The 16389-nt window shown below is 39.3% G+C and overlaps 1 protein-coding gene across 1 annotated transcript in view; it reads right to left on the bottom strand.

The window, feature by feature from the left end:
• Positions 1-16389, bottom strand: part of DNAH12 (dynein axonemal heavy chain 12) — a 269687-nt gene that overhangs the window by 13732 nt on the left and 239566 nt on the right. Inside the window, exons 68-71 of the mRNA XM_063661044.1 lie at positions 8611-8748; positions 4807-5040; positions 3758-3946; positions 3251-3354 (exon numbers count right to left, since the gene is read on the bottom strand). Coding sequence (XP_063517114.1) covers positions 3251-3354; positions 3758-3946; positions 4807-5040; positions 8611-8748 — 665 coding nt within the window. The remainder of the gene's footprint in view (positions 1-3250; positions 3355-3757; positions 3947-4806; positions 5041-8610; positions 8749-16389) is intronic.

Here is a 16389-nt window from a genome sequence, read left to right as displayed (position 1 = left end):
CCGCAGCGGCCAGGCATTCCTCCAGAACCTCCTCCCCCAGGAGCTTGTTACAAGTGCTGGAAATCTTGCCACTGTGCCAAGGAATGCCCGCAGCCCAGGATTCCTCCTAAGCCACGTCCCATCTGTGCAGGACCCCACTGGAAATTGGACTGTTCAACTCACCTGGCAGCCACTCCCAGAGCCCCTGGAACTCTGGCCCAAGGCTCTCTGACTGACTCCTTCCCAGATCTTCTCAGCTTAGCAGCTGAAGACTGACACTGCCCGATCGCCTCAGAAGCCCCTAAACCATCATGGACGCCCAGCTTCGGGTAACTCTCACAGTGGAAGGTAAGTCCGTCCCCTTCTTAATCAATATGGAGGCTACCCACTCCACATTACCTTCTTTTCAAGGGCCTGTTTCCCTTGCCTCCATAACTATTGTGGGTATTGACGGCCAGGCTTCTAAACCTCTTAAAACTCCCCAAATCTGGTGCCAACTTAGACAATACTCTTTTAAGCACTCCTTTTTAGTTATCCCCACCTGCCCAGTTCCCTTATTAGGCCGAGACACTTTAACTAAATTATCTGCTTCCCTGACTATTCCTGGGCTACAGCCACACCTCACTGACACCTTTTCCCCCAGTTCAAAGCCTCCTTCACATCCTCCCCTTGTATCTCCTGCTTAACCCACAAGTATAAGACACCTCTACTCCCTCCTTAGCGACCGATCATGCACCCCTTACCATCCCATTTAAACCCAATCACCCTTACCCTGCTTAATGCCAATATCCCATACCACAGCATGCTTTAAGAGGATTAAAGTCTGTTATCACTCGCCTGCCACAGCATGGCCTTTTAAAGCCTATAAACTCCCCTTACAGTTCCTCCATTTTACCTGTCCTAAAACCAGACAAGGCTTACAGGTTAGTTCAGGATCTGCGCCTTATCAACCAAATTGTTTTGCCTATCCACCCCATGGTGCCAAACCCATATGCTCTCCTATCCTCAATACCTCCCTACACAACCCATTATTCTGTTCTGGATCTCAAACATGCTTTCTTTACTATTCCTTTGCACCCTTCATCCCAGCCTCTCTTTGCTTTCACTTGGACTGACTCTGACACCCACCAGGCTCAGCAAATTATCTGGGCTATACTAGCACAGGGCTTCACAGACAGCGCCCATTACTTCAGTCAAGCCCAAATTTCTTCCTCATCTGTTACCTATCTCGGCATAATTCTCATAAAAACACATGTTCTCTCCCTGCCAATTGTGTCCAGCTGATCTCTCAAACCCCAGCACCTTCTACAAAACAACAACTCCTTTCCTTCCTGGGCATGGTTAGATACTTTCAACTTCAGATACCTGGTTTTGCCATAAAACATATAAACTCACAAAAGGAAACCTAGCTGACCCCATAGATCCTAAATCCTTTCCCCACTCCTCTTTCCATTCCTCGAAGACAGCTTTAGAGACTGCCCCCACCCTAGCTCTCCCTGACTCATCCCAACCCTTTTCATTACCCACAGCCCAAGTACGGGGCTGTGCAGTTGGAATTCTTACATAAGAACCGGGACTGCACCCTGTAGCCTTTTTATCCAAACAACTTGACCTTACTGTTTTGCCTAGCCCTCAAGTCTGCGTGCGGCAGCTGCCACCACCCTAATACTTTTAGAGGCCCTTAAAATCACAAACTATGCTCAACTCACTCTCTACAGTTCTCATAACTTCCAAAATCTATTTTCTTCCTCACACCTGACACATATACTTTCTGCTCCCCAGCTCCTTCAGCTGTACTCACTCTTTGTTGAGTCTCCCACAATTACCATTGTTCCTGGCCCGGACTTCAATCCGGCCTCCCACATTATTCCTGATACCACACCTGACCCCCATGACTGTATCTCTCTGATCCACCTGACATTCACCCCATTTCCCCATATTTCCTTCTTTCCTGTTCCTCACCCTGATCACACTTGGTTTACTGATGGCAGTTCCACCAGGCCTAATCGCCACACACCAGCAAAGGCAGGCTATGCTATAGTACAAGCCACTAACCCGCCTCTTAGAACCTCTCATTTCCTTTCCATCGTGGAACTCTATCCTCAAGGAAATAACTTCTCAATGTTCCATCTGCTATTCTACTACTTCTCAGGGATTATTCAGGCCCCCTCCCTTCCCTACACATCAAGCTCAGGGATTTGCCCCAGCCCAGGACTGGCAAATTGGCTTTACTTGACATGCCCTGAGTCAGGAAACTAAAATACCTCTTGGTCTGAGTAGACACTTTGGATAGGTAGAGGCCTTTCCCACAGGGTCTAAGAAGGCCACCACGGTCACTTCTTCCCTTCTGTCAGACATAATTCCTCTGTTTGGCCTTCCCACCTCTATACAGTCCTATAATGGACCGGCCTTTATTAGTCAAATCACCCAAGCAGTTTCTCAGGCTCTTAGTATTCAGTGAACTAATGGTCTTTTAAAAACACACCTCACCAAGCTCAGCCACCAACTTAAAAAGGACTGGACAATACTTTTACCACTTGCCCTTCTCAGAATTCAGGCCTGTCCTCAGAATGCTACAAGGTACAGCCCATTTAAGCTCCTGTATAGACGCTCCTTTTTATTAGGCCCCAGTCTCATTCCAGACACCAGACCAACTTGGACTGCACCCCAAAAAACTTGTCATCCCTACTATCTTCTATCTAGTCATACTCCTATTCACCGTTCTCAACTACTCATAAATGCCCTGCTCTTGTTTACACTGCCGGTTTACACTGTTTCTCCAAGCCATCACAGCTGATATCTCCTGGTGCTATCCCCAAACTGCCACTCTTAACTCTTAAAGTAAATAAATAATCTTTGCTGGCAAGGCTATGCTGAACCTCCTCAGGCACTCTCTAATTAGATGTCCTAGGTCCTCCCAATTCTTAGTCCTTTAATACCTGTTTTTCTCCTTCTCTTATTCCATTTAGTTTTTTAATTCACACAAAACCATATCCAGGCCATCACCAATAATTCTATAAGACAAATGTTTCTTCTAACAACCCTACAATATCACCCCTTACCACAAAATCTTTCTTCAGCTTAATCTCTCCCACTCTAGGTTCCCACGCCGCCCCAATCCCGCTTGAAGCAGCCCTGAGAAACATCGCCTATTATTTCTTCATACCACCCTCAAAATTTTCGCTGCCCCAACACTTCAACACTATTTTATTTTTCTTATTAATATAAGAAGACAGTTGCCTTCTGAATCACTAGGGATATAGATCCTTACTTGTTAAATCTTTCCATTTCTTGTACTAACACAGTATTCATGCTTTCTTCATATCTCACAGGATACTTCTGTAGTGCCATTTCAATGTCGAAATCACTAGGGAGCTTTTTAAAAGAATAGATTTTGAAGATCACAAATTATTCTCAGAATGGATAATTAGCTTAATTCAGCCATTATATAATAATAGCTAATACTAGGGTGTATATGTACATTAGCTCATAACGTACATTAATGTATATAAGTCATATGTACATTAGCACAGTTACTAAGAACTTACTATATGCCAGGCATTTTATAAGCCACTTTAAATTCATGATCTCTTTAATGTTCTCAAAAAACTTAAAAAAACTGGTAGTATTATCACCATTTAACAGATCTGGAGACTAATGCTTAGAGAGGCAAAGTTCTTGCTCAAGATCATAATGCTAGTACATGGAGTTTTCAGATTGTCATTTCAGTATCATTTTTATTTATATTATAAGTAACATATTTTAAGCTAAACATTACCTTGTTGAGGATATCTTTGGTAATTTCTAACAGAATCTGATCAGTACTTCCTGAGGCTCCTGTCTGTTTGGAGCCTCCCTGGGTGAGGAGCAAGGACTCAAAGAGGGTTTTTGTTTGTTGAAGATCCTTGGAGATGTCAACGTTTTCATGTAATCCAAATATCTCAGGGTGTTGAGTAAATGGAAGTTTCTACCAGAAAACAAATTAAGCATGCATCATATTTTCCCTGGATACTGAAAGGGATGATCAGGATATGCTACTCCAAAATATGCTACTTTGGCACAGGGGTTATGTGAGTTGAAGGCAATTAATAATCAACAGATACAGAAAGAGGTCTCTGCCCTCCCCTTATCTGTCTAAAAGTAGGGCATCAATTTCCATTTTTGACTTGTGGCATACATTTCTTCTTTCTTGTACCAGGATGAAGAGAATGACCCTTCTCACTGGAGACAGAACTGGCACTGAGATGAGTCTGTATAAATAGACCCCACTCAAAATAATCCTTATCTTCCACTAGTTTCCCCCATATATTTCCTAATCACTTTCCACAATGTATTGCCCCTAGAACTCTAAACCCCCTTTCCTTTATCTAGTCATGTCTCTCTACAATTTATCACCCTCTGTTAAAATGGTAAATGCCCAAGTACAACTGCATCATTTGGTTTTCACTCCTTTTCTGCAAAGCTCATGTGCACAGAAAAATGTTAATATCCATACAAACTATACTGCCTCTTCTCCTGCTAATTTGTTTTTTGTTAGTTTGATTGGCAGGCCCCTGGCACTGAACATAAGAGGGTAAAGTTTTTCCTTTCCTACAATACATGAATTCATAAGGCAGACATGTGCAGACCAAAAAAGGGTTAAAAACCAATATCAAATAACAGAATACTCAAACTTTTCTAATTTTCAGTAATTACTAGAAAAAGTTTATTAAAAGTTGATTAAAACCATAATATTTGTCTAAACCTATACATTAGAGAAGAACATTCACCATTTGCTGTTAGAAAAATCACACATTAATCTAACCTTATTTTTGGTGACATCATTACCTTAATGAATTCAATGTAGTCCTCATAAGTGCCTTTAGGAGGTGCAAAATAGTTTCCACTGGGAGAAAACTTATAATGAGGGTTTTCAACTATGTACAGATTATAAAAGTCAGCCAGCATGGTTAATAGGAGACGTCTGTCCCAATCGTCTGTCACTCTTCCTCCATAATTACACTCCCCAGTCAGGTAAGATATAGCTTCAAATGGAATTGTATCATATTCATTGATAAATAACTGAAGCAAAGGAAAAATGAAACAAGAAAAACCTTAAAGTATTTCACTTCATTTCCATTTTAAGTATGTATCTTTCTATCTAGAAAGGGGGTTAAAAGAATTATCATCATGAGTTGTCTTTCGGTAGCTGAGATTGTTAGTTTTTTTTTGGACAGAGTCTCGCTCTGTCGCCCAGGCTGGAGTGCAGTGGCATGATTTCAGCTCACTGCAACCTCCGCCGCCCAGGTTCAAGTGATTCTCGTGACTCCACCTCCCAGGTAGCTGGGATTACAAGAGTGTGCCACCATGCCCAGCTATTTTTTTCTATTTTTAGTAGAGACAGGGTTTCACCATGTTGGCCAGACTGGTCTTGAACTCCTGACCTCAGGTGATCCACCCAACTCAGCCTCCCAAAGTGCTGGGATTACAGGCGTGAGCCACCGCACCTGGCTGATAGTATTTTATCTTAAATTGCTTGTCTGTGTCTCTAATTTTTTCTGAAATAAAGACATATTGCTTCTGTAATGAGAAAAACATTTAATAAAAAAAGATGACATGGAAATTACCAAGTATTTTTCATATGAATTTGGATAAACCTTGTTTTATGGCACTAGCTATCAACTGGGGTTAATTTTGTCCCCCAGGTTACATTTGGCAATGTCTGGAGATAACTTAGATGGTCACAACTGTGGTGGGGGCTGGGGTGTTACTGGCATCTATTGGGTAGAAGTCTGGGCTGCTGCTAGACAATACACAGGAGAGCTGCCCACAGCAAAGAACTATCTGGCCCAAAATGCCAATCATGCCAAGGCTGAGAACCAGGTGCCTGGTTTAGGACACTTTTCACCATGTGATTAAAAACAAAGCAATTTCAAACTTTAGTGCAACAGCATAAATCACACACTATGACACAGTTCCACTGGCAAACAATACATATCATTTCTAGTTTCCTTATTATTGTTGTAGTAATAGTAATAAAAACTATCATTTGCATAGTTTTTATATTGTCTTATTCACCTCTCAATAACTCTGCAGAGTAGGAAACAGTCTGGTAAATGCGAAGTAATACGAAGGCCTGAATTTATTTCTTCCAGTTCAAGATCCCATACTTGTTCTAATATACAGGAATTTTTGATAGTATGTGTATTGGGATGGTATAAGTTGTGGGTTGAGAGCTTTTCCTGCCCCTGAAGTTTACTTAATAGTAATTATGCACAGTTGAGAAAGAAATAATTCTAAATTTTCTAGAACCAAGTTGAAAGAAGGCTTAATCCTTTAAGACTCCCACGTTTTGAAGCGGAAGAGAAGCGTTAAGAGAGATGAAAGGGGACTGAGAAAGAGGGAAGGTCGTCGTTTTGGGAAATGAATTATTTGCAAAAAGAGGAAAGTTTTTCCCTGTCTCTTCTTTGGGGGAGGGGAAGGGTGTGTTCAACTGGGTTCCTTCCCCTCCCAAAGCTGAAGGAAGAGACTTCACGAGAATTTAATGTTAAATTTGTGGCATATGCAAGAAGTGGAGACCAACAGCTCATTCTCTGGCTGTCTATCCACTTAGCCATCAGTTTTCTGATTTGTCTTTTGGAGAGAGGCAGCCTGCTCATACCAGGTGAAGATGGCTTAAGGATTAATCCTCAATCATCTTTCCAGTTTCTGAAGAAATGAAACATGGATCCAGCCAATGCTGGCAGTTTCCAATGTTGGGGCTAGAAAGGTTGATGACATCAGAGGCTGTAGGCTGGCGCTTGGCCAGAAGATGATTGATTATATGCAGTATGATGGTTTTGGCAAAATATTCTCCAAGCTTAGGCTGTACCAACTAAATTGGTCTCAAAAACCAATGTTTAAAATCAATGTCATTTCATCATGCAGTTACAATTCCATAGGCACCAATCTCAACAACTGTTACAAGGATTTTCAAACGGACATATTTATTCCAGTTAAGGTTTCTGCCCTGATATTTTTTAAAGACTCGATAAAATATCAACTATTTCTATACAAATTATGTGTTAACAATTTTTATTTTAAAGGTTGATGTAAATATGATTAAATGCTTATAGCCTTCCAAAAACCTATCTGACTGAAATCTAATAGCACCAATTAATTAGACTTTATCAATGCTTCTCTTTTCCCTTCATTAGGTCCTATTTCAAAAAGGCCCCTCAGAACAGCAAAAGAGCAGAAAAATATTAATATTCTGTGCTTGTGTGAAAGGCCAGCTACTCATTTTTCCAAGCTCCCTTACAGCTAAAGCCTACGCCTGTGACCTGGGCTTGGCTACTCAGATGCGTCCACCTTAAACTAAGTAGGGGATTAATGTACAGAGAAGCAAGAACAGGCCAGCTATGGTGGCTCATGCCTATAACCCAGCTTGAGACCAGGAGTTTGACACCAGCCTGAGCAATGTAGCAAGACCCTGTCTCTAAAAAATACGTTTAAAAAAAAACTAAAACAAACTTACAAGGGGCCAGGCATAGTGGCTTACACCTGTAATCTCAGTAGTTTGGGAGGCTGAGGCAGGTGGATTGCCTGAGCTCAGGAGTTTGAGACAAGCCTGGGCAACATGATAAAACCCCATTTCTACTAAAAAATACAAAAAGTTAGCCAAGCACGGTGGCACACAACTGTAGTCTCAGCTACTTGGGAGGCTGAGGCATAAGAATCGCTTGAACTGGGAGGCACAGGTTGCAGTAAGCGGAGATCATGCCACTGCACTCCAGCCTGGGTGACAGAGTGCAACTCTGTCTCCAAACAAACTTATCTGGGCATGGTGGCATGTGCCTGTAGTCCCAGTTACTCCAGAGGCTGAGGCAGGAGGATTGCTTGAGCCCAGGAGTTCAAGGCTGTAGTGAGCTATGATTGCATCACTGCACTCTAGCCTGGGCAACACAGCGAGACCCCATCTCAAAAAAAAATTAGTAACAGCAAAGAATCTCTTTGAATGTGGTCATGACAGCAGAGGCCTGAAGTAGACTAGAGTCTATGTGGCAGCCATACAAGCTCTGGGGTCTAATATTCAACAAGGGTAGAGATGCTGCCTTATCAGACACCGAGTGATTTTGGATTTGACTCTGGATGCCTCTTCTCTGAGCTTGGCTCTCCAGCTCTGTTGGTGATACTTTCAGCTACCCAATATCCTTTCAATAAATTATTTTTCTGCTGAAAGTAGACAAGCTGTTTCTGTTGATTGATAGAGCTAAGCTGTAGACTTGACCAAGTGGAGGAAAGTAGAGGATAGTGGGGACATATGTTAAGCCAACACTGACGATGGCACTGCACAAAGACAAAGAACCAGGGTCCTCGATGACAACACTGTGATGTTGCTGAATCAACCAAACCCAGAGTGTGTCCTTCTGCACCTCTTTATTATGTGAGTAATGAGTTTCATTGTGGTTGAAGCCAGTTTGAATCAGATTTCCCATTACTTGCAGCACAAAGAATCCAGATGGAGATAGTGCTTCATAAGCCATAGTTATTACCATCTACCCACCTGTTAGTGGTGTTGGGAGAAGTGAATCAGTTATTCCAAGCAAAAGACTTGCCTAGGGCCTGATAAATAGTGATCCTTCATGAATGTTAATTTCTTGTTAATTTTACCTGCAGTTGTAGGATACTGATGCGCAAGTCAGATTCATTAAATCCATATGGAATATTCCAACCAAGAGGACCAAATTTCTTTCTCTCTTGCACAAGGGCATGAAAAAAACAAACTCCAAACAGTAACTTCTCCCAGGCCTTTAATATAAAAAGTACACAACAAGAAAAAAATTCCGGTCAGATTCCATCAGTAAAATGAGAGGAATAGATAAATGATCTTTCTCACAAGATTCTGTGATCACGTATCTCTACAAACTTCTATTTTAAAAAAACCTATCTAAAGTAATACTTACTATAAATAGTATTCATCTTATGATTTAATTCAAATCTCCAAAGCTGGACAAACCATAGTAATATTAAACCTTGTTAAAATGCAAAAATGTTATCATCTTACCAAAGTATTGACCAATAATACTTTGATATTACTCATAGAGATATACAACTTCAAGACTTAAATGTTATTCTGTAAACTTGTTGGCATATCCTTGAGACTGTAAGTGCAGGGGAATGATTAACCATTATGATATGAATAAATCCCAATATGTCATTCATGACTTTGTGACTTTCCATTTGAAAATCATTTTTGAAACCATTGTTTATTTGATCTGCTTTGTGGCATCCTCGTGTCTGTGACATGCATGTCGTGTGGGCTTCTCAAGAAATCTGTGTCAGTGTTCCAGAGGATGGTCGCCCAACTCTTTAAGGTCCCCCCAAGTAAATTTCAAGTATGATACACAGCATGTATTTTAATTTGGAACACTTCAAACATAGCTCCAAATCCAGTGAAAATCCATCCAGCTATTTTCATATAATGCAGTAGTAGACATTATTCTTCAATATTAAAATGCAAGTACACTATGCTTTACTGAGTAGATCCATTTTTGAAATGTTGTAAGTACATCAAAGCATATTTTAAACATACTAGATGAATGCTGTGGTGAAACATTTCATAGGGGAAGAACCTTCAGCAATAAGAACAATGATCTAATTTACATATATGTTCTACATATTTTTAAATAGTGGGTTTTCTTAAGGCAGGAACCATCCTTAAAATTCTGGAAAACTGAATGATTGCATTTGTTTCTGTCTTTGGACTTTATCTAGACTGGGTTCCTCCAAAAGTAGACCTTGAGAGAAAGATGCAGGTGAAGGTGGGTGTATGTGAGAAGTGATCCCAGGAAGCAGGAAAGGAGTAGGGAAAGGGAGGCAGAGAAAGAGGAAAAGTATCAGGAAGAATTATGGAAGTTGTTGCTGTGATGAGGACTCAGTTCTGCTGGGACAAGTGGTCTCAGAATAGTTGAAGGTTGCCCCTGGGGTTGATAATTTCTCCACATTTCTGGTCTATGCTTGTGTGTCTACAGGCCAAGAAGGCTCCTGTTGCATCAGAGAACTCTTGAGGAAAGAAAACAGAAAGATGCATACTTGAGATAAGGTGCTGTAGCCTATGAAGAGTCTGAACTCACCAAGAACTATCTTCTACAATTGTGGCTGAAATTAGATATGGACCGAAGAGCTGTGACAAAGGACATCAGAGTAGTTTGCCACAGTCCTGTTATCTAGATATTTTAAAAACTAGATATTCTTTAAAAAACTTTCAAACATTAAAATATACTTTCTTAAAAAATAACCCCTTCCCCTTTTTTTTTTTTTTTTTTTGCTTGTTTTTGACTAAGACAAGGGGGCAGTAGGATGCTGCCTTCTCTGCCTAAAGATGACACCACTGACCTGCCATCAGTGAGGGTATGCATTTTAGTTTGTTTTCTATGACATGATGCTGTTTTGTGTTGACTCATTCAAACTCCCTAGCAAGGCATGTAAAGACTTCCAGTCTTGACCTAATATTCCTTCCCGTTCTTATTTCCTACCAGTTTAGCCAAAATGAGGTCCTTATTGCTCTTTCAACAACCTTGTCATAATAGTTGTACATATTAAATATACCTCTTGTGCCTACTTCAAATATCACTTCTTCCATGAAGCTTTTTTTCAACTCAGCCAAGCAGAGTTAATCACACACAAATGGAAAGAGTCAGATGTCCTGGGTACCAAATCCCACCTCCAACACTGGGCTGAGCTGTATGACTTATATCGTTTGGCTCTGTGTCCCCACCTAAATCTCAGCTCAATTTGTAATCCCCACTTTTCAAGGGAGGGACCTATAATCCCTGCGTGTTGAGGGAGGGAGGTGACTCAATCATGGGGGCAGTTTCCCCCATACTGTTCTTGTGATAGTGAGTTCTCACGAGATCCGATGGTTTTATAAGCGTTTGGAAGTTCTTCCTTCACTGTTCTCTCTCCTGCTGCCTTGTGAAGAAGGTGCTTGCTTCCGAACTTCACCTTCCACCATGATTGTAAGTTTCCTGAGGCTTCCCCAGCCATGTGGAATTGTAAGTCAATTAAACCTCTTTCCTTTATAAATTACCCAGTCTCGGGTATTTCTTTATAGCAGTGTAAGAACGGACTAATTCAATGACCTCAATAATTTATTTAATTCATTTGAACCTCAGTTTCCTTATTTAACAAACAGAGGTGTGCAAATGATACCTATATTAGAGGACTGTTGCAAGGCTTATATATTTAAACTAACTGAAATCTGCTGGTGGTCAATAAATGTTTGCCCCTTTCCTCCCTTCCTTTCTTTGTCCTCCCTTAGTTCATAACACTATCATGGCTGTTGTGCTCAGTGGTTGCTAACTTAGTTGAACATGCAAATTTGTTTGTTTACATCATATGTTTTAATAATTTTCATTTTGTGGTAAAACATTTAACATGAAATCTACCATCTTAAATTTTTAAGTCTACAATACAGTATTGTTAACTATAAGGACAATGTTGTACAGCTAATCTCCAGAATTTATTCACCTTGCATAATTGAGACACTATTCCCATTAATAAGCAACTCCCTATTTCCCCCTCCCACAGCCCCAGGTAACCACCTTCTGATTCTATGAGTTTGCCTATTTTTGATACCCTATATAAGTGGAATCATACAGCATTTCTCTTTCTGTGACTGGCTTAGTTCACTTAGGATAATGTCTTCAAGGTTTATCCATGTTGTCATATATGGCAGTATTTTCTTCTTTTTAAGGCTGAATAATATTCTACAAATGGGCATTTAGGATGCTTCCACATATTGGCTATTGTGAATAGTGCTGCAACTAACATTGGCCTGCTAATATCTCTTAAAGATCCAGATTTCAATTTTTTTTGGATACTCAGAAGTGAGACTGCTGGATCAAATGCTCTGTTTTTAATTTTTGAGAGTCTCCATACTGTTTTCCTTAATGGCTGCACCACTTTGCATTACCACCAACAGTGTACGAGGGCTCCAATTTTGTCCTTGCTAATACATGCTGTTTTTTGTTTTTTTGAAAATAGCCATCCCAGAAGGTATGAGATGATATCTCATTGTGGTTTTGATTTGCATTTCCCTGCTGACTAGTGACATTGAGTATTTTTTCATATATCTGTTGGCCATTTGTATGTCTTCTTTGGAGAAATGTCTATTCAAATCTTTAGCCCATTTTTAATCTGGTTATTCTTTGTTTTTTGTTGTTGTTATTGAGGTGTTCCATATATATTTTGGAAATTAACCCCTTATCTAATATATGGTTTGCAAATAATTTCTCCCATTCCTTAGGTTGGCTTTTCACTTTGTTGATCATTTCCTTTGCTGTGCAGAAGCTTTTTAGTTTGATTTGATCCCACTTTCTTTTTGTTGCCTATGCTTTTGGTGTCTATGAAATTATTGCTAAGATCAATGTCATGAAGCTTTCCTTCTAAGTGTTGTTCCGTAAGTTTTACAGTTTCAAATCTTACATTTAAGTCTTTAATCCATTTTGAGTTGATTTTTGTGTATAGTGTAAGATAAGAGTTAAATTTCATTCTTTTGCATGTGGACATGCAGTTTTCTCAATACCAGTTGTTGAAGAGACTATACTTCTTCCATTGTATATTCTTGGCACCTTTGTCAAAGATCAGTTGACCTTATATTTGTAGATTGATTTCTGAGCTCTCTATTCTTTTCCACTGGTCTGTATGTCTGACTTTATGCTAGTACAGGTTGAGCATCCTAAAGCCCAAAACCCAAAATCCAAAATGCTCCAAAATCCAAAACTTTTTGAGTACCAACATGATGCTCAAAGGAAATGCTCATTAGAGCATTTCAGGTTTTGTATTTTTGTATTTGGAATGTTAACATTCCAAATACTGGTAAGTATAATGCAAATATTCCAAAATTAAAAAAAAAAATCCCAAGCATTCCAGATAAGGAATACTTAACCTGTACCATATTGTTTTAATCACTGTAGCTTTGTATTATATTTTGAAATCAGGAAGTAGCCTGATTTCAGAGAACAAAGCCTCTAGCTTTGTTTTTTCTCAACATTGGTTTGGCCATTTAAGATCTTTTGTGGTTCTATATGAATTTTAGAGTTTTTTAAGATTGGAATTTTGATAGAGATTGCTAAATTAAATCTGTAGATCACTTTGGTTAGTTTGCACATTTTAATAATATTAAGTCTTCCAATCCATGAACATGGGATATTTTTCCATGTTTGTGTCTTCTTTAACTTATTGCATCAATGTTTTGTAGTTTTCAGTATATACATCTTTCACCTCCTCAGTTGAATTTATTCCTAAGTAATTTATTGTTTTTGGTACTATTATAAATGGGATTGTTTTCCTAATTTCCATTTCAGATAGTTTGTTGTTGGTGTACAGAAATGCAACTGATTTTTATATGTTGATTTTGTACCCTACAACTTTACTGAATTCATTGATTAGCTCTAACAGGTTTTTCTTGTGTGGAGTTTTGTGGTTTTCTATATACATAAGATCACATCATCTGCAAACAAGGACAATTTTACTTCTTCTGCTTTGATTTGGATGCCTCCTGTTTCTTTTTCTTGACTAATTGTTCAGTCTAGGACTTCCAGTCTATGTTGAACAGAAGTAGAAGGAGTGGGCTTCCATGCCTTCTTTCTGATCTTACAGGAAAAACTTTCAGTTTTTCCATGGTTGAGTATAATATAAGTTGTGGTATTTTCATATTGGCTTTTATTATGTTGAGGTAATTTTCTTCTATTCCTTGTTTGTTAAGAGTTGTTTTTTGGTTTTGTTTTGTTTCTTCCTGAGACGGAGTCTTGCTCTGTTGCCCAGGCTGGAATGCAGTGGCACGATCTCAGCTCACTGCACTCTCCACCTCACAGGCTCAGGCAACTCTCCTGCCTCTTCCTGAGTAACTGGGATTATAGCCACATGCCACCACACCTTGCTATTTATTTATTTTTTTTTTGCATTTTTAGTAGAGACAGGGTTTCACCATGTTGGCTAGGCTGGTCTTGAACTCCTGACCTCAAGTGATCCTCCTACCTCAGTCTCCCAAAGTGCCAGGATTACAGGCATGAGCCACCATGCCTAGCTGAGAGCTTATATTATAAACAAGTGTTGAATTTTGTTGGATGCTTTTTCTGCATCTAGTGAGATGATCATGTGATTTTTATCCTTCTTCTATTAATGTGTATTACATTAATTGATTTTTATAAGATGAATCATTTTAGCATCCCAGGGGATAAATCCCACTTGGCCATGGTGTATATATATGATATGCTATATTTATGCTTGTTCTTGAGCCATACTTCAAATTTAGTGAATCAGAATTCCAGAAGTAGGGCACTGACATCTGTAGCTTTAACAAGTCCCCCAGGTTTGTGGGGATTATGGTTGAGCTTGCCTTCCATAGGTTTCCTTTGACTAAAATGTCAGCTCCATAAAGATAGGAATTTTTACATGTTTTTATATATGTTCATTGCCATATTACCAGTTCCTATAAGAATGCCTTGCACCTAGTAGGTACTCAATAAATATTTATTGAATAAATAAGTGAAGATACAGAAACGTATCCCTGCGCTTAAGGAGAATAGAGTACAGCAGACAGATCTATAGACTGACAACGAATGTCTTATCATTGTTAGGTAATTCAAATGCCCAAGATATCAACAACCTGTGACTAAAAAGACCTTATTTACTTTTAATGGCCAAGTAATGAAAGTTCAAATTATTGCTGGCCTAATTGTCAGAAATTAGCCTTATCGAAAGGCATTCCAGCTATTTCTGGAAGCCTCAGTGGAATTTCAGTATGTCTACAAACTAGTCACTTGCAGAAACTGGAAGGCAATGGTTTTCAACGTGTGATTCCAGGACCAGCCACATCAACATCACCAGGGAATTTGTTAGAACTATAAATTCTTAAGCCTCACCCCAGACCCACTGAATTAGAGACTATGGGGATGGGACCCAGCAAGATGTGTTTGAACAAGCCCTTTAGGAGAATCGGATGCATACTAAGAACCCATGTCACAGGGCATTTACATTCTTTTACTTCTCTTACCCCAGCTTTCATTTGTTTGTACTACCAGAGAAGTTGCTTAGTGAAGCCTTACCTACTACCACTGTTCATCACAAAAATGATGATACATGACAAGGATACTAACTTTAGGTATCCCAACAAATCCCAATACTTATGGTGCCAACGTGGCTTGCTCAATGTTGTAATACACAAGGAATGAGAATGCTTCTTCTCTAACTCAGCACCATTTTTATTTGAATAATCTGAGTCCCAAATTTGCTCTGCTTGAGCTTAGAATCTTTCAAAATTTCCCTTCTCTCTGTCTTGCCCTCGCTCTTCTAATTGCAGGAGCTCAAACTCTGGATGGGGATCAGACACCATACTATCTTCTCCATTCTACTAAGCTCTCTTTCTAAATAAAACCACAAAATATCCTCTCTTGTTCTAAGATTTGCAAACAAAATTATGGCGCAGAACTAGGGTACACAGAAAGTATCATTAAGCAGAGGGAAAATACCTGACTTTCAAAGAATTTAGTTATTTTACCTTCAATATCATTTTTTTCTAGCTCAAACATGCAAATATGATAAATAGTACATGTTGGGGTGAGGGCAGGGGATGATTTTCCCTCAGTAATGTTTCATGTGCCCAATTAATAATGTAACATGCTGGACTTTTCTCCATTCTTGTACTCACTTGCTGCAGGAGAAGGGAGTGACCTACCTGACTGGTAAACTTGGGGAAAATTAACCAGATATGCTCAGCCCAGCTTCTCCCTTTTCTTTCTTAGAAGTGAGCTTCTTACAGGGACCTGGGTTTTCCTTTACTCTTCTGGGTGGATAAATTTGCTTAATTTTAGGGCTCAGTAATATAAAACCCATTTGTTCACAGATATAAGCTATATCTTCCAATCTAGCCTATATCAATAATTAAGCTTATAATTTGGTTACCATACATTTATACTTTTCCCTGTTTCTCAATTGGTAAGAATTCAGGCAGGGAAATGAGTACTCTGTACTGGGACCCTTAAAGTCTCCAGTACTGTAAACAAAACTGTTTGAGGTGGATACATGAAAAAGCACTATTAATATGCTTAACATTATTACTAGAATTTAAGTTCCATAAAGGCAGATTTCTTTGTCTGTCTATTTTGTTCTCATTGCTTTATATCTACACTACCTAGGAGAGGGCCTGGCACACATACTTGTTGAAAAAGAATAAACAATGGGAAAATAGATTTCTACTCTCAGGTCCTAATCAAAAACATTACTGGGCTTTGGCTTACCAACTAAGATTCATTCATTTAACAAATATTTATTTCGATGTCTACTATGTGGGAAGTGGAACACAAACTATTGAATAAAATGGTGAACAAGATAAGTACAATTTTTGTCTTGTTAGGAAATGCTTAAAGTTTTAAAAACATTAAATAA

The sequence above is a fragment of the Pongo pygmaeus genome, chromosome 2 (genome assembly GCF_028885625.2).
Source record: "Pongo pygmaeus isolate AG05252 chromosome 2, NHGRI_mPonPyg2-v2.0_pri, whole genome shotgun sequence".
Taxonomy (NCBI): domain Eukaryota; kingdom Metazoa; phylum Chordata; class Mammalia; order Primates; family Hominidae; genus Pongo; species Pongo pygmaeus.
Note: the sequence above shows the minus strand (reverse complement) of the source record. Positions and strands in the feature narration are given on the sequence as shown.